Below are 19720 nucleotides of genomic sequence, written 5' to 3'. Positions count from 1 at the left end.
GTCCCAGCTCTTCAAGGAGGGACGCCCACTCCTCTTCCTGGTCATCATCTCCTCAGCCCTCCCGCAGGGGAACTACAACTTCTACCAACTCCTTCAGGTCGGGTTACTCCGCCTCGAAGAGGGGCAGATCAGGCCGCTCCTCTAGGAGAAGGTAGAGGGAGAGGCCCCCTACTCCCGCCCAAGCCTCGGGTTGGGGGATGCCTCAGACCCCATTGGCAAGCATGGAAAACGTATGGGGCGGATGCTTGGACGGTGTCCGTCCTGAAAGAAGGCTACAGGATCCCCTTCATAGCGGACTCACCCCCTCTGATCCCAGCCACCCAAACAGAATGGTTAGCTCCCAGGGACCCGTTGAAAAGGGCTTCCCTACAAAAAGAAGTTTCCTCCATGTTGGAAAAGGGAGCCATGGAAGAAGTCCTTCTCCCAGGGCCAGGCTTCTACAGCCGCCTGTTCCTGGTGGAGAAAGCAACGGGGGGGTGGAGACCGGTGATAGACCTGTCGGCCCTCAACAAGTTCGTCAAGAAGACGGACTTCAAGATGGACACCCCAAAATCCGTCCTGATGTCCTTGAGGGAGAAAGATTTTATGATGACGGTCGACCTCAAGGATGCGTACTACCAAATTCCAGTCCACCCGTCGAGTCGGAAGTTCCTCCGGGTAAAATGGGGCTCCCAGATCCTGCAGTTCCGGACCCTCTGCTTCGGACTGTCGACGGCCCCTCAAGTGTTCACGAGGGTCTTCGCGACAGTCTCAGTATGGGCTCACGAACGAGGTATCCGCCTCATCAGGTACCTGGACGACTGGTTGCTCCTTTCCAGTTCAAAGGCCCTCTTGGAAGAACAAGGAAAGGACCTCCTCCGGTTCTGCAGGAGTCTGGGAGTCATCATCAACCTGGAAAAATCGAACCTAACGCCGTCCAACAAAATGGGGTACTTGGGGATGACGTTGGACACCGTGCAGGGGAAGGCCTTCCCCTCGGAGGACAGGATACAGAACCTCGTCAAGATCATTCAGCCGTTCCTGTCGGGGCTTCCCAGGAAAGCGAAAGACTGGCAGAGGCTGATAGGCCACCTGGTCTCATTAGAGAAGCTAGTTCCCCAAGGGAAGTTACGACTCAGACCCGTACAATGGAACCTCAAGGCTCTATGGTCCCAGACAGGCTCTCAGAAAATATCGATCCCAGTCCTTCCGCACACGGAAACAGCCTTGAAATGGTGGAGATGCCGGTCGAACTCCCTCAAGGGGATGCCCCTCGGGTCCTGTCCTCCCGAGTTTCTCCTGTTCACGGACGCCTCCAGCCTAGGGTGGGGAGCCCACCTGAGGGAAGAAACAGCAAGCGGGACCTGGTCAGAGACCGAAAAGCATCACCACATCAACGTCCTAGAGCTAAAAGCAGTACAAAAAGCATGTCTGCACTTTGCAAGTCGGTTGAAGGGAAACACCGTGGCCCTAATGTGCGACAACGCCACGGTGGTAGCCTACATCAAAAAGCAAGGGGGCATGAAGTCGAAGGAACTGTGCGACCTCACTGTAGACATCTTGCACTGGGCGGACGAACACCAGGTAACACTGCTTGCAAGGTTCATCCCCGGGAAAAAGAACGTGCTAGCCGACGGCCTCAGCAGGGTAGGTCAGATAGTAGGGACGGAATGGTCCCTACAACCAGCGGTAGCCAGACTCATCCTTCAACGATGGGGCTCCCCGGTGATAGACCTATTTGCAACAAAGCTCAACGCCAAGTTACCGGTTTATTGCTCCCCGGTACCAGACGAAGGAGCAGCCCTAGAAGACGCCTTCCAGCACAGGTGGGACAACCTGGACGTTTATGCCTTTCCCCCCTTCACGCTGCTAAGACAAGTGCTCAACAGAGTAAGAACCGCCCAAAACCTAAAGATGACTTTGGTAGCGCCCTGGTGGCCGGAGAGAGAGTGGTTCGCGGATCTGAAAGACCTGGCAAGCCATCCGCCATGGCCTCTGCCCCCCAGGTCAGATCTACTAAGTCAACCGCACTTCCTCAGGTTCCACGACAACCCTCTCTCTCTTCGCCTTCACGCCTGGAGACTATCGAGCGACTCCTGAGGAAGGAGGGGTTCTCCTCCCCCACAGCTAAGAGGATGTCCCTATATCTAAGAAAATCCTCTACCGTAGTCTACCAGGCGAAGTGGGCCGCCTTTACGAAATGGTGCGCGACAAAACAAATAAGACCTCTCGAAGCCTCGGTCCCTGACATAGCTGATTTTCTAGTGTATCTTAGGGATAAAATAGGAATGTCAATCCCAGCTATTAAAGGAGTGCGAGCAGCCTTAGGCCAAGTCTTTCTCCTGAAAGGCATCGACCTAGGGACATCAAGACATATAGGGATGCTGATTAGGAGTTTCGAACAATCCTGTCCTCCCCAAGCCAGGAGAGTGCCTAGATGGGACCTGGCCAAGGTCCTGAAAATGTTGTCTCTTCCTCCCTTTGAACCGCTCAGAGATATCGGGGACAAAGATCTCACCCTCAAGACAGTCTTCTTGCTAGCCTTAGCTTCGGCTAAGAGGGTAGGTGAGATCCACGGTCTCTCCTACGACGTGGCACACTCCAAAGGGTGGAAGGAGATATCTTTCAAGTTCGTACCCTCCTTTGTAGCTAAAACTCAGAACCCAGCAGTCTGGGACCCGAGGTTCGAAGGTTTCTCTGTTCCGGCCATTCCCAAGACAGGTAATACGGACGACCTGAAGTTATGCCCGGTCAGGACGATCAGGAAGTACCTGGAAAGGACGGCCCATCTCCGTCCAGGTGCCAAGAACCTCTTCGTCTCTTCAGGCGTTAATAAGAAGCAAGTGTCCAAGAACACTATTTCCTTCTGGCTGAGACAAGTCATCACTAGGGCTTATGAAGAAGACAAGGTGGCGGTACCAGGCACTCCCCGTCCCCATGACATCAGGGGCCTGAGCACGTCCTTGGCCTTTGAGAGAAATATGGCAGTGGGCCAGATCCTGCAGGCCGGCACTTGGTCACACCAGTCGACCTTCACGGCCCACTACCTCAAAGACTACTCAAGAAAGTCTTTGGATGGATTCTCCATTGGGACAGTCATCGCCGCCCTCCAAGCTGTGTAGTGGCAGGCTGGAAGACGTCCCCAACAAGTGAATAGACTCATCCCTACTTCTTCAGGAGAAGTCAGTAGAGAACATGTCAAGAGGTAAGACTTAAATTATAAGCGTAAGTTTTCCACTGCTACCCCCTAACCGCTCTCTGTACCCCCGCATTACGTAGCCCTCCGGGCACCATGTGCCTAACCAAGTGGCAGAATGGCTCTCCCGCCTCCTAAAGTGTAAGTCTCCAAAGAGGTAATTCGAGGTAAAGTATTCGTGTCGGAACAAATGAAAAATTTTAAGTAATTTTTATTTTTCCTAACATACTTACCGAAGAATTACCTCTGAAGTAATGGCCCTCCCTTCCGTCCCCGAGTGCCATTCTTCCATTGCCAAGTCGGGCTTAACGGAGAACTTAATGAGGTCCTGACCCGGGAAAAGCAGTGACCTGCCCTAATCCGGGCCGAAGGAATTATCCTGGCGGCGGGGGTAGTAACTATCGGGAGCGAGATAGGGGGGTAGCGCGGGAAATCTTGGTCGAATTTGAGAGAGAGGTCAAGGACCCTCCAAAGAGGTAATTCTTCGGTAAGTATGTTAGGAAAAATAAAAATTACTTAAAATTTTTCATTTTTGTCTGTTTTATTGTTAAGTTTGTTTAATGATGTTTGATTTTTGTTTTTGGTTGCGGTGAATATAATTTTAAGGTTATGTTTTGTTTGTTTTTCCCTTCGTGCAATAGTCCAGTTTGAAGTAAAGTAAGGGGAAAGTTTGTGTTGTGGGATATATTGAAAGTAAGAGTGATCAAAGGTGTGGGGGTTTGTTTTTGTTTACATCCCTCCACACCGGGATCATCTAGTCTGCATAGGGCTAGAAGAACAGCCGGACCTCAGGTGGTGGCTGGCGGAGCCGAACCTCTGCAAAGGCGGCGATCTTCTCGTCTCTCCCCCAGAATTGATGCTTTTTTGGATGCATCAAAAGAAGGGTGGGGGGCTCACGTGCTACACCAATATATCTCCGGCCAATGGTCCTAATCAGAAAGGGACCAGCACATAAATCTCTTAGAGATGAGGGCAGCCTTTCTGGCCCTCAAAAAGTTCCACCAGGTCCTGGTGGGGCACTCCGTGGTGCTGATGAGCAACACCACGGTAGTAGGTTATCTAAGCAAACAAGGGGGTACCTTTTCGCAGCAGCTGTGCCATCTTGCAGTAGAGATACTCAAATGGGCAGAGGACAACTCGGTGACTCTATCAGCTCTCTATATTCCGGTCAAGCGAAATGTGCTAGCAGACAAGCTGAGCAGAGCGACTCAGATAGTTGGCACCGAGTGGTCTTTGAATCCTCTGATAGCCAACAAAGTCGTGACTTTGTGCTGTTCTCCGACTGTGGATCTGTTCGCAACGGCCCTGAATTTCAGGCTCCCGTTGTACTGTTCCCCAGTCCTGGATCCCCAAGGTCTTTGGCAAGATGCTTTCCAACAACGGTGGATAAACCTGGACGCTTACGCGTTTCCCCCATTCTGTCTGATGAGAAAAGTCCTCAACCAGGTACGAGCAAGCAACAACTTACAAGTGACCCTCATAGCTCCGCTATGGCATCATGCAGAATGGTTCCCGGACCTTCTGCATCTCCTCACAGATCCCGAGGGAGCTCCCTCCACAGCACGACCTCCTCAAACAACCACATGCCAACATCTTCCACAAAGCCGTAGCTTCACTTCGACTTCATGCCTGGAGACTATCCAGCACCTCCTCACACAGAGAGGATTTTCACAACCGGTCGGTTGCGAAAAGGATGGCTGGACACCTCAGGAGATCCACAGAGGCAGTCTACCAGGCGAAGTGGTCAGTTTTCTGTGGTTGGTGCCGTGGAAGGGGTATCTCTCCCCTCGATGCCTCTGTTCCAACTATAGCGGAAGTTTCTTGTATACCTTCGGGAAGAAATGCTTCTCTCTGTCTCAGCAGTCAAAGGTTACCGCTCAGCCTTGAGTCTCGCATTTAGACTGAAAGGAGTCTATATTTCCTCCTCTTTGGAACTTCCTTTGCTCATATGTAGTTACGAGCTTACTTGTCCCCAGACAGAGCTAAGACTTCCCCCTTGGAACGTGGTTCGGGTCCTCAGGTCTCTGAAGGGCTTCCCCTATGGACCACTACGCCAGGCCTCCGATAACCACCTCTCATGGAAGACAGTGTTCCTGCTCGCTCTGGCTTTGGCCAAGAGAGTCAGTGAATTTCATGGTCTATCTGCTGATGTCTCCCACTCAAGGAGAGGGGGGGAAGTAATCCTCAACTACGTCCCTGAGTTTGTACCTATGACTCAAAATCCGGGTGTGCCGGACTCCAGGTTCGGCCCATTTCGGATAGTGTCTTTGTTCTGTAACCGAAGATCCAGACCAACTGTTACTATTTCCAGTAAGGAGTCTTAGGTGTTACTTGAGAAGAACAGCAAAAGCTCGCCCCCGTGTGCAAGCACTTTTTGTCAGCATGGGGAAGGTCAAGAGGAGGGTCATGAGGAATACAATTTCCTCCTGGATAAGGAAAGTAATCAAATATGCTCTATATCCAGACCCTCCTCTGTCCAACCGACCCAGAGCTCATGACGTCAGAGGCATTGCAACATCTCTGGCGTTCAAAAAGAATTTTTCTGTGGCACAGGTATTGCAAGCGGGCGTGTGGAAGCGTCAAACGACCTTCACAGCCCACTACCTGAAAAACGTAATCCACAGGAGCATGGAAACTTTTTCCGTTTATCCTGTGGTGGCCGCACAACAAGTGATCTAATGCCTCAGGCTCCTTGATGGACAAGTAGCACAGGATTGAGGACTGAGGTTACCCGGGTTAGTCTGGAGTGAATGAAAAGAATGTCTGGCTCCCTTCTTTCTTTCACCTTCTTCCCCCCTGGGGAAACAGCTCCGCAAGACCGAAGCATAGCTGACCTCACCCCTCTGCAGGTAAGATTCATTTCCCTTGTGCATCCTGAGTATGAATGAATACTTTGTTACGTCACCAATACCTCATGAGGGAGGGTATTTGATATGTCTTAGAACTCATGCTTATTCTCGAGTTCCTAAGTAAAGAACTCATGCTTATCCTCGAGTTCCTAAGTAAAGACAAGCCACGAGTCTCTCTCGCACAAACTTCTGCAGGCTGCTATTATTGAGTTACCTTGTAACTACTTTGATTTTAGCGAGGGTACCTACTAATTAGATCACAGATCAATTAGAGGGAACCCCGGATCATGACCAAGGCTAGTTGGTAGAACTTCCTCCCTCCTAAGAGTAAGTCACCCTATAAATAGCGAAGGGTTGTAACTGTGTCGGAGCAAATAACAAATTTGGAAATAATTTGTGTTTTTCCTTACATACAAACCTGGAGCTATTTATACAAATTGGCCTGCCACCCTGTCCCCCTAGAAGTCATGCCAGAAAGCAAAAGTGGTTACTCAACCGACAGGTGTGAGTGAGCGTTGTAGCCAGTCTACCCCAACCCCTTCCTGCTAACTAGCGGATGGGGTAATTATCCCTTTCTAAAATTGTCTTGGCTGGTTTTCAGCATTGCCGAAAGTAATACTCTATAAATAGCTCCAGGTTTGTATGTTAGGAAAAATACAAATTATTTCCAAATTTGTTATTTTACTGAATGTGTCACGATGATTTTTAAAGTTTGTGTAACATTATGGCTATTTTTCCTACAGTATTAAGTTCTCATTCATGTATAGTGTTATCAGTATGAAATGACCAAATTGAATTTTGTAGTAGTGATAGTAAAACGGGAAGTAGAATTTTCTGGGAAGTTTTGTTCAATTCCAAAATTTTATTGATGAAATTAAAGGTTTTGATTTTAATTTTAATGTTGATTTCTAGTTATTTTCATTTTAGATCATTGCTTGATCTTTTGCAGTTGGGATGCCCACCAAGAATTCCTGGAGAGGAAACTATTCTTTATGAAATCCACATCATAAGTTTTGTGGATTCATTGGCAGCCAACACTTACGAAGAGCAGTATCAACATAGTGCTACTTTTCAAGAAAAGTTGGAAGGGGCAAAGGGATATCATCGTAAGGTAAGTACTGTACAGTACTCTTCTTCTTCTTCTTCTTCTTCCCAGCTTTATCCCTATTCGGGGTCGCCGTTTCTAATGAGTCTCTTCCATCTCCCTCTGTCCTGTGTCATTTCCTCCCACACTCCCTTCTCCCTCATATCATCTCTAATGCAATCTCTCCACCTGGTCTTAGGTCTTCCTCTCCTTCGTGTTCCATCCACCTCCACGTCCATCACTTCTCTTGCCATGTGTTGCCCTTCTCTTCTCATCAGGTGGCCATACCATCTTAACCTTGCCTCTTGCACTTTCTTTGATGCCTCAGTGACTTTTACTGTACCCCTAATATGTTCATTTCTAACCCTGTCCTTTTTGGTTACTCCACTTGATTTAATTCAGTATTCTCCTAAATATCATGTACATACTCATCTCAGACTATTCAAGGGCAAAGTAAATATGGCTCTCAAATGTATGTTAGGTTTTTGTGAATTTTTGCCGAGTCAATCTTCAAAACTGCCACCACCTACTTTATTGAGGCAAAGAAAATTTCATGTGAACTCGGGGGCATACCCAAGTCTTCATCTGATTGACCTGGATGTCACATACTTGACACCGGGAACATTCCCATCCCTATTTTCAGCTCCTGAGTTGCAGAATATGGAAGCTGCAGCCATGTCAGCCTTCCAAGCATGCTCCTGGCTCGGCCAATGGTCGGGGCTGTATAATTTTTAGCCATTTCAGAAGAAGTTTAGTGAGGCTGAGATTAAATCATGAATCCTTAAGAGGAGAAGCAGTACTTGCTAAGTGTACTAAATAAATGACACAGAGAGATTCTATTTACCTAAGAAATTCCAACATTATTGACCATCTTACATTGTTCCCCCTGTGCAAATAACAGCAGTTGTGGAAGTGTGAGAGAACTAGCCAGTCTTGTTTTTTAAAGAGGGTTGCAGCTTCTTGTTTCCCAAGTCCACGCCAAACTTCTAAAACATCTCCTCTCAAGCAGTTATCGCAGTGTAGGCTGCTATCTGAGCATGAGAGTAATTCTTCCTTTGAAAGACAAGACACCTTAGCTCCCTTTCGTCATAGAGGGTATCCCTCCAGCCAGACGGGTAGAGGTCGCTGAGGTTCCCATTAAGGAAGGCACTTCCCCCAGCTTGCCACCGGTCTGAGGATGCCTGCAAAGGTTTTAGCAGTTCTTCAGGGCAGTAGAAATACTTTACTCTGGGTATCAGGTCCCATTCCCAACCTGTCTCTCCATTAACCCCGCATGGCAACAACCCCATCCTTTTTTATTAAGGGATCCCAGAAAGACTTCTTGCTAGAGGAAAAGGTGTCTTAAATGTTCAGGGAAAATTCTGTATAGGAAATCTTAGATAGGTCTCCAGGTTGTGCTCCAAACAAGGTTCAAGATGGAGAGACCCAAGTACACTAATTCAAGCCATCAGAAGAAACAACTTCATGCTGACCATAGATGTGAAAGATGCCTTCTTCCAAATCCCTGTCCATCCAAGGTCAAGGAAGTACTTATGTTTCCTTTGCCAATTAAATGTGCTATGCTTTGGCCTATCTACAGCACCACAGGTATTCACTAGTTTGTTCACTTTCTAGTTTCTTCATGGGCACACTCTGTGAGGCTAAAACTCTTAAGATACCTGGACTACTGGCTTCTCCTACCAGTATTAAGATCACAACTCATTTGTCACAGGACCTTCTCTTTCAATTTTTGTAAAGAGGTGGGGGTCCCACTAAATTTGGAGAAGTCCAGTCTAGTCCCTCAATGCCGCATACAGTACTTGAGCATGGTTATAGACTCTCAGCCCAAACCAAACTATGAACATCTTCATAAAGGGTCCAGAGGTTCAGACAGGTTGCAGCTGCCTTTCTGGAAATAGATTTCCTTTCAGCTCTCTCATGGAAGAACCTCTTGAACCACCTTTCCTTCCTTGAGACTAGTTCCCTTCGGAAGGATGTATCTTTGCTCTTTCAATAGGCACTAAAGAGCCAATGGTCGTAGATATTAGATCCCCTGAGATGTTAAGACAAACCTCTCAGGGTGGCTAAAGGAGAAGAATCTGTTATCCGGATCTCCCGTGCAGGCTCCAACTCAAGAGTTTCTTCTTCTTTTTTTTTTTTTTTTTTAGATGCTTCTCGCTAGTGATGGGAGCCCATCGAAGGAAGGAACAGGTTTCAGGTACATGGTCACAGAAAGACAAGTCCTTCCACATGAAGGCAGTGCGTACCTAGCGTTTCTCCACTTTTCAGAGGCAATCAAAGGTCACTTGGTATTGTTGATGAGCAGCATCAATACAACTGTAGTGACATACATCAACAAACAGAGGGCCTCTATGTCCCATCTTCTATGCCAACTTGCAGTTGAGGTACAACATTGGGCACAAGTAAATGCTGTTTACCTTTTAAAAAAAAAAAAATAAGCACGGTTCATTCCTGGGAAGAGGAACATAAAAGCAGATAATCTGAGCCAACTAGGGACGATAGTTGGTTGAGAATGATCTTTGAATCCTCAAGTGGCATTAAGTCTCTTGACTGTGTGAGGTTCCCTGGTTATAGACATGTTCGTCACACATCTGAACAGCAAACTGTGTATTGTTCCCCAGTTCTGGACCCAGCTTTGGTGATGGAAGATGCTTTTCAACACGTGGGACGGAATGGACGTTTATTCATTTTTCTCATTCTGTTTCATTCATCAGATGCTGAACAGAATCTGGTAATAAAAAAACCTGAGTAATGCTGGTCATGCCAAATTGGCCTCATGGTGAGTGGTACCCAGATCTTCTAGGTCTTCTCATAGAAGTTCCAAGAGAACTTCAGAGTAGCCAAACCTCCTATGTCAGCCTCATGTGAAAAAGTTTCATGAAGCAGCTCACTGCCTATTTCTTTGTCTGAAGGTTATCCAAAACATTCTCCGAAAGAAAATTGTTTCGAGACCAACTGCAAAGCAATTTTCAGGTGACCTCTGCAAGTCCCCAGCAGCAATCAAGCAAAATGGTCACTTTTCTGTGATTGGTGTTGTATTATTATTATTACTATTACTTGCTAAGCTATAACCCTAGTTGGAAAAGCAGGATGCTATAAGCCCAGGGGCTCCAACAGGGAAAATAGCCTAGTGAGGAAAGGAAAAAAGGAAAAATAAAATATTTTAAGAAGAGTAACATCAAAATAAATATCGCCTATATAATCTATATAAACTTTAACAAAACAAGAGGAAGAGAAATTAAATAGAATAGTGTGCCCGAGTGTACCCGCAAGCAAGAGAACTCTAACCCAAGACAGTGAAAGACCATAGTATAAAGGCTATGACACTACCCAAGACTAGAGAACAAGAGGATATTATGTAAAGAATAGGCCAGACTATTCGATGTATGTGTAGGCAAAGGGACAATGAACCGTAACCACAGAGAGAGGGATCCAATGTAGCACCGTCTGGCTAGTGAAAAGACGCCATAACTCTCTAATGGTAGTATCTCAACTGGTGGCTGGTGCCTTGGTCAACCTACTACCATATGAAGGGGTATTGCTCCACTCAAGGCCACTCTTCCACTAATTGCAGACTTTTTCGTTTCTCTGTGGAAGGAGAAATTTCTCTGTCACTGCGGTAAAAGGCTATCGCTCAGCCTTAACCCAGGTTTTCAGACTGAAGGGAATTGATCTCTCCTATTCGTGGAACTCTCAGCATTGATGAAGAGGTCTTGCCCACCTCAGGAACTCAAACCCCCTCCCTAGAGTGTGATAATGGTTCTGAGGTCTTTATAAATGGCAACTTATGAACTTCTCCATAAAGCTTCAGATCGAGACCTTACTCTCAAGATGGTCTTCCTTCTAGCTATAGCCTCTTCAAAGAGAGTGAGTGAGTTACATGGCCTTCCTTACCTTGTTTCACATTCCAGGGGTTGGAAAACTATGCCATTCTCTTCTGTACCAGAGTTTATTGCTAAGAGCCAAAATCCATTAATTGATAATAATAGATTTGACTCCGCCTTCTCAGTGATCAATTGGGTAACTTATAATCCATACAGTTTGTTACTTTGATCTGTAAGGGCAGTTCGTCATTACCTTTAAAGAACGGCTCCCTTACATCCGTCCATCCCTAACATGTTTGTAAGGACAAGTCAAAACAAGAAGGGAGTAACAAAAAACCGTATCCCCTGGTTATGTGAAGTCATACTTAAAACTTATAAATTTTTGGAAGAAACACCAACTGGGCCACCTCCCAAAGCTCATGACATATATGGTGTTGCCACAACCTTAGCGTTCCACAAGAACCACTTAGTAGCTGAAGTCCTTAATGCAGGTTTTTTAGAAAAGGTGAACCACTTTCACTGCACATTACTTGTAAGACTGCATCTACAGGTCACTGGATACTTTCTCTTGGCACCCAGTGGTTGCTTCACAACAAATACTGTAGTCTGAAATTAATGACTTTCAAGGACTATTAACCCTTTGTCACAATCATCAGTTATTCTCAGTACAAGTGTGTATGAGAGTTAAATTAATGATTTTTCTGTTTCTCTTTCAATCATCCCTTCCTTGGGAGTATCAGCATAGAAGACCACTTACGCAAGTAGGAATAACTCTGACTTTTTTTTTTTTTTCAATTTTGAACATACTGAATTTTTCCTTTAAAATTTTTCTTACAAATTCCTAAACATATTGGGGCTGTGACTCGGTCACTCACCTTTAGTTCATGAGGCTGACAACTCGGCCTTGCCTCTCGTACAAGCTGGTTGAGATTATCCTTTTGGTTAAGGGTCAGGCAGACCACCTATCTTCCACTGAGACTTCTTTCCTGTTAAGGAAGACTTCTATTTAAATGACGAGGGTTTGCATTTAGTGTAGGAACAAACTACAATTTTTTAAAATGAATTCTATTTTTCCTAGCTATACAAACCTGAGTTATTTAGTCTATATGTCCCACCGCATCCACCCCTCAAGGCTTGACTATGAGTAAGTGATGCGAGTCCCGCTGATTCAGCCGCTACTACTTGTGGGTTGCTGGAAACCATACAATATTACCAGAATCCCATGATTGCTTAGCTCTAGTCATAGCCAAACAGCAATGGAGTAAGCCCATTTTAAATGACTCAGGTTTATATGCTAGGAAAAATACAAATTAGATGTCTTTGATGCTACTCATTATAGAATATCCATTTGTCTGGGTTGTGTTTGACAAACTAAGAGGCCAGTACTCAATTGTATGTTGGATAAATTCCAAAAGATTATTTCTAAAATTGCACCCAGATATTTAGAACTAAATCATGCTTTTGCCCATAGGGGGTTTGCTCCAAGCCATTGTATGAGGGATTTTCAAGACATGCTTCTATTTGTTTTCAAATATATATATATATATATTATATATATATATATATATATATATATATATATATATATATATATAATTGAAGAGACAGTGAAAGATGGAAATGGAAGGTTGTTAAAAGGAGAGGAGGCAAGGAAAAGGTGGGTGGAATATTTTGAAAGCTTACTGAATGTTGAGAATAATAGGAAGGCAGATATAAATGCTGTTGCAGGTGTTGAGGTGCCGGTGATGGGAGATGAGAATGAGAGAGAGATTAGAAGAGGAAGTGAGGAGAGCACTAGATGAAACGAGAGTAGGAAAAGCATCTGGTGTGGATGGTGTGAGAGCTGAGATGTTGAAGGAAGGGGGTGTGAATGTACTTGAATGGTTGGTGAGATTGTTTAATATGTGTTTTGTGGTGTCAATGGTACCAGTAGATTGGGTTTGTGCGTGTATTGTACCACTATATAAAGGTAAGGGGAGATGTGCATGAGTGTTGTAATTCAAAGGGTATTAGTTTATTGAGTGTAGTTGGAAAAGTGTATGGTAGAGTACTGATTAATAGGATTGAGGATAAAACAGAGAACGCAATCTTAGACATACAGGGTGATTTTAGAAGAGGTAGGGGTTGTATGAATCAGATTTTTACAGTTAGGCAGATATGCGAGAAATATTTAGCAAAAGTTAAGGAGATGTATGTTGCGTTTATGGATCTGGAGAAAGCGTATGATAGAGTTGATAGGGAAGCAATGTGGAATGTGATGAGGTTATATGGAGTTGATGGAAGGTTGTTGCAAGCAGTGAAAAGTTTCTACAAAGGTAGTAAAGCATGTGTTAGGATAGGAAATGAAGTGAGTGATTGGTTTCCGGTGAGAGTGGGGCTGAGACAGGGATGTGTGATGTCGCCGTGGTTGTTTAACTTGTATGTTGATGGAGTGGTGAGAGAGGTGAATGCTCAAGTGCTTGGACGAGGATTGAAACTGGTAGACGAGAATGACTATGAATGGGAGGTAAATCAGTTGTTGTTTGCGGATGATACTGTACTGATTGCAGACGTGGAAGAGAAGCTTGGCCGATTAGTGACAGAATTTGGAAGGGTGTGAGAGAAGGAAGTTGAGAGTTAATGTGGGTAAGAGTAAGGTTATGAGATGTACGAAAAGGGAAGGTAGAATGTCATGTTGAATGGAGAGTTACTTGAGGAAGTGGATCAGTTTAAGTATTTGGGGTCTGTTGTTGCAGCAAATGGTTGAGTGGAAGCAGATGTACGTCAGAGAGTGAATGAAGGATGCAAAGTGTTGGGTGCAGTTAGGGAGTAGTAAAAAATAGAGGGTTGGGCATGAATGTAAAGAGAGTTCTGTATGAGAAAGTGATTGTACCAACTGTAATGTATGGATGGGAGTTGTGGGGAATGAAAGTGACGGAGAAACAGAAATTGAATGTGCTTGAGATGAAGTGTCTAAGGAGTATGGCTGGTGTATCTCGATTAGATAGGGTTAGGAACGAAGTAGTGAGGGTGAGAACGAGTGTAAGAAATTAGTTAGCAGCTAGAGTGGATATGAATGTGTTGAGGTGGTTTGGCCATGTTGAGAGAATGGAAAATGGCTGTCTGCTAAAGAAGGTGATGAATGCAAGAGATGATAGGAGAAGTACAAGAGGAAGGCCAAGGTTTGGGTGGATGGATGGAGTGAAGAAAGCTCTGGGTGATAGGAGGATAGATGTGAGAGAGGCAAGAGAGCATGCTAGAAATAGGAATAAATGGCGAGCGATTGTGACGCAGTTCCAGTAGGCCCTGCTGCTTCCTCCGGTGCCTTGGATGACCACGGAGGTAGCAGCAGTAAGGGATTCAGTGTTGAGAAGCTTCATCTGTGGTGGATAACGGGGGAGGGTGGGCTGTGGCACCCTAGCAGTACCAGCCGTACTCGGTTGAGTCCCTTTTCAGGCTGGGAGGAACGTAGAGAGGAGAGGTCCCCTTTTTTGTTTCATTTGTTTGATGTCGGCTACCCCCCAAAATTGGGGGAAGTGCCTTGGTGTGTGTATATATACATATATATATATATATATATATATATATATATATATATATATATATATATATATTATATAATATATATATATATATATATATATATATATATATATATATATATATATATATATATACAGTATATATATCTGGAAATCTTCCCAAGGGAATTATTTAAATTTTTCATTTTATCCAGGATTTTGATTTAAATATTGCAATTTATTGAATGAAATTCCTATTTTATTATGAAAGAAACCCTTCCAGGCCTATGAAAATTTTATTTATCTTATTGAATGCTTTGGGTAATCTGCCTAGCAATAGTAATGGTAGAGTAATGGCATTTTTCTCTCTGTTAACCAGAAGATTATTTAGTGATGTAAAAGTTTAGTATAGTCTTGCATATATTTCCAGGGCAATGACCTTTACCGTGAAGGTAATCTCATCGAAGCCAGAAAGGCATATATACGAGGTACATGGATCATGGAAGATACCAAATTAAAAAATGAAGAGGATGAGAGGCAAAGGGGACTTCTTTTGATGAAGCTTTATAGTAACTTAGCTCAAGTAAGTGTATTCTTTTCCATATCCATTTGTTTTTAATAACTGGATAAAAAAACATTTGTAAAGTGAAATGATAGGATTGTTCTTACTTGCATTTGTAAGGTAAATTTATAAATCATCTTTTGGTTAATAACTTTTTTGTGTCATATTTCATACATATTTGATTGTAACAGGTGATACTCTTGATTTTTTTTATAGTTAATTTTGTAGAGAATGTCTTAGGAAATATTTAATGGCACTTCACGAAGTTGCACATGAACAGAATAAAGGATTATTTTTGTTTGGAAGCAATACTAGTACAAAGTGAAATCCATATTGATTGTTTAAGTCTCACACCGATTATTTCAGGTGATGTGTGATACTGTAAATAAATAGGTCATAGTGTATTGTCAGTTTGTAGCTTCATAAATTTGCTTTTGTGGAGGAGTTAATTCTTACTACAATAGCTTGAGTTTTTTTTTTTTTTTTTTTTTTTTTTTTTTTTTTTTTTTTTTTTTTTTTTTTTTTTTGGTGCAGACCTTGAAATATATAATACATAATTCTCATGGTTTTAATACTTGAATTCAAAAGGTCAGTGGTATTGCTGGATTTTATATGAGGTACTTGATTACTGTTTATGTTTTAGTTTTGCATAAACAATGTTCTTTACAGTACTATCTTGAATGGCATATCCAGAAAATACTGCAGATAACATAGAACTATTGATTTTTATGTATTGTTAGAGGATTTTATGCTAAATAGTTGAATTTGCTATAACCAAAATTGTATACCTTTGCTGTAAGAAGCTCGGCCCTTTAGAAATAAAAGTATTGATTATCCCCAAAAGCATATTATCCCAAGAAATGACAAAGTTGTGTGTACAGTAGGGTCCCGAATTATGCGAGAATTTGGTCGATGAAAGGCCTCGTGTAATTGGAAATTCGTATATTTCGAAACACATCATGGCGGCAAACAGCAACCTACCCGTCAATTTTTTTTTTCACTCCATTTCTAGCTTTCTAGCTATATATATACTGTATATACACTGTGTGTGTGTATATATATATATATATATATATATATATATATATATATATATATATATATATATATATATATATATATATATACTGTAGCTTTTATCTTAACAATACTGTAAGAAATCCTTCTTATAGATTTTTTTTATAAAATACTGTACAAAATTTCTTTTATGGATAAATAAAACAATAAAAAGTTGTTAAAGTTTTGATAATTTTCTATGACTGTAGTATTTACTACTGTACTATGCATAGCTTACTGTTTTCAGTATTTTCCGAATGATGTAGAATTATTTCCTATAGATACAAAAAACAAAAAAGGGTTTTCAAGGTTTGATACAGTACGTATCTAGCAATAGTTAAAAATTACAGTATAGTACTGTATATCCATGATGACACTCCCACACGTAAACACGGCCACTAGGCGCAAGTGTGCAATAGGCTGCTGTACGATAATCACGCTTTTTTGCCCTGAGCGGTCATTTCACTAATGATAATTTTTCAAAGTTAATATAATTTCTTTATGCTTATAATTCGTAATTATAGTTAAAAGTAGGGATATTAATTAAATGGTTGAGTAAAAAAAACAATTAATACTATTATTTAATTTCAAATGGCTACATAATACTGAATATTCTAATGGGTTCTTTTTATCTTCAATCGTAAATCTTACGCCTGGATAAGCAACAAAAGGAAAGGGATAGGTCTCTCTCTCTCTCTCTCTCTCTCTCTCTCTCTCTCTCTCTCTCTCTCTCTCTCTCTCTCTCTCTCTCTCTCTCTCTCATATCGTTTCCTGTATAGTTTTCAAATATGTTCGTCATACATTTGTACATTATTTATCCACTTTATTCTCTCTCTCTCTCTCTCTCTCTCTCTCTCTCTCTCTCTCTCTCTCTCTATCTCTCTCTCTCTCTCTCTCTCTCTCTCTCGGCGTTTCCTTTCCCTTTATAGTTTTGTGAAATTTCGTTGTCCAGTCATTCGGTAATGAGAAGTCATTTTCGCTTTCGACATCGAAAGAAAACTTTGTTTCTTCAATATACTCATCACTGGAGGATTCAGAACTAGTGCTCTCATTATCAAACAGGTTATCATTATCAAATTCCACAACAAGAATATCATTTATTTCATCTAAAGAAATAACCTTCCTCTTTAGACCTTTCATTACAAAAGGAACAACAAATAACCACTTATGCATGAACGCCCAGCGCACTGATAGGAAACCAGTTCAAACCAGAGTTTTGTAACATCAAGCTACCTTCAGAAAAATAGTTGCCAGACATCATATAAGTTTCTATTCACAGTCCCCATATGCTGAGAGTGTTGCCAAGTGGTGATCCTATACTTACTATACGAGTAAAGTAACATCACGAGACTGACGGCTTGTAAAAGGCAATTAAAGTCATGAACGGAATATACAGTTGAAGGCGGTACCGAGTAGATCGTGGTGAACGGTTTATCACGTGGGTGACGCTTAACAGGTTATAAAAACATTTTATATAGTTCGGTATTTTCTCTATCCATCCTCTCCCAGAAAACCTTCAAATGTGAATTATCGGAATGTGTGCAGATCTTGGCAGTGCGATAACTAGTTAGCGACTGAGAATAAAAAAAAAAATAAAAAGCCCGATTGACGAATGACGATGCTGATGAAGAGGATATCGAATACCGATTTTTCCCTAATTGATTTTTTTCTACGTTCTGTCTAATCCAATGTACAGTACATTCTTATGTAAAGGGCGAACCCCAACATTTCTTGATGCTGCTACACTTTAATTATAGATATTTTACCACCTATTTATAATCTTTATTTATAATAACATCTTTAGTAAAAGCTCTTCAATATCACTTTCAGGAGTAAATGCGTTTATGATCGACGATGAAACGTAAAAAAAAAACGTTTTCCTTTTAAGAAGGCGTTTTTTTAGGAAAAAAAAAACAACACGAAACAAAATTGCTCATATTTCATATATTTTGATTTTCTAAGGATAAATAAAACATTAATTATAACATTATTATTACATAGTACCTGGTAAGATATCTTTTGCCGCAAAAGTTAACCTATAGACAGATGTTAAAATTGGTTAGCGAGTTCGTTATGATCGGCGATGGAACGTACTAAACAAAGTAATGGGTTTGGTTGTGGTGACATGTTTGGCAGTAGCATGATATAAAATAGTCTTTATTTTGATGGTTTTTAATTTAAAGTTTAATGAATAAGGATTTTTCACCATAATCACAACGTAAGTATAAAAATTAATTAGTACAAATATGGAATATTATACATATAGGTGTTGGACAGTTAGGCTAGGCCTAGCGATAAGTTCACACAACAGATGGGCAAACCTTAACATTTTTCATCCAAAACTAGTCTTAAAATGTTTGAACAGAAATCTTTCTCTCACATTCTCCCCCCCCCCTTCTCAGACATCGGGGAACCATCACCCCCCCCCCCCAATACAATTAAGAAAACAATAGATTTCCTACGCTTCGCGGTGCTTGACTCGCGGATTTAGAATGCTCCTCGCAAATACAGGAAAATTAATTTTAAAAACTATCGATCGCGTAATTGAGGAATCGCGTAATTAGAACACGTGTAATTCGGGACCCTACTGTATATCTCTAGAAATGATACAAACAAGCTAAAACAAATTATTTAAAGAGAGTTTCCGCTGCTGTGGAGTGGTTTTGAAAAATCAGAGGCTCATGATCACATCAGTGTGTCTGTGAATCCTTGTATTTAGTTTTTGTGCACTTTATATGTGTGTAGTAGGTGTGCCAGGGCACCAGCCACCTATTGAGATACTACTGCTAGAGAGTTATGGGGTCCTTTGACTGGCCAGACAGTGCTACATTGGATCCTTCTTTCTGATGACGGTTCATTTTCCCTTTGCCTACACAGACACCAAATAGTCTGGCCTATTTTTTACATAATCTCCTCTGTCCTCATGTATCTGACAACACTGAGACTATCAAACAATTCTTCTTCTCTCAAGGGGTTAACTACTGCACTGTAATTGTTCAGTGGCTACATTTCCTCTTGGTAAGGGTAGAAGAGACTCTTTAGCTATGGTAAACAGCTCTTCTAGGGGAAGGACACTCCAAAATCAAACCATTGTTCTCTAATCTTGGGTAGTGCCATAGCCTCTGTACCATGGTCTTCCACTGTCTTGGGTTAGTTCTCTTGCTTGAGGGTACACTTGGGCACACTATTTATGAAATTTTTCTTTCACTTGTTTTGTTAAAGTTTTATTGTTTATATAGGAAATATTTATTTTAATGTTGTTACTGTGTCCTCTCCTCACTGGGATATTTTTCCCTGTTGGAGCCCCCGGGCTTATAGCTTCCTGCTTTTCACACTAGGGTTGTAGCTTAGCAAGTAATAATATAATAATAAAGTGATAATTACTGTTTGATATATTCATGTTTGTTTGCCATTTTTATTAAAACAGAGACTATCTTGAGATATGTAGACTACAAGTACTGTATATAGTGTATTTCTATGTTGACATTTGTGTTCAAATCACACTGAAAACATTCTTTGAAGTGAAACATAGCTATGTCACTCTTCCCACCAACCCCCAGTACTCTCCCTCTGATAACTCCCACCCAAAATACCAGTCATGCAAGTTGTTGAAAGCTCTGTTTGGTCAAATTCCATCTCACTCTTATATGTCAAAGCAAACCAACTTATC

General features: G+C 42.2%; 1 protein-coding gene across 2 annotated transcripts in view; it reads left to right on the top strand.

Annotated features, from left to right (window-relative positions):
• shu (shutdown) overlaps positions 1 to 19720 on the top strand; it is a 68492-nt gene that overhangs the window by 31400 nt on the left and 17372 nt on the right. For both annotated transcript variants that reach the window (XM_068384399.1, XM_068384400.1), the window contains 2 exons: positions 6974 to 7135; positions 14863 to 15015. In XM_068384399.1, the coding sequence (XP_068240500.1) occupies positions 6974 to 7135; positions 14863 to 15015 (315 nt within the window). The remainder of the gene's footprint in view (positions 1 to 6973; positions 7136 to 14862; positions 15016 to 19720) is intronic.

Source organism: Palaemon carinicauda, chromosome 12, assembly GCF_036898095.1.
Source record: "Palaemon carinicauda isolate YSFRI2023 chromosome 12, ASM3689809v2, whole genome shotgun sequence".
NCBI classification, from domain to species: domain Eukaryota; kingdom Metazoa; phylum Arthropoda; class Malacostraca; order Decapoda; family Palaemonidae; genus Palaemon; species Palaemon carinicauda.
This window is presented reverse-complemented; position numbering and strand designations above follow the sequence as displayed.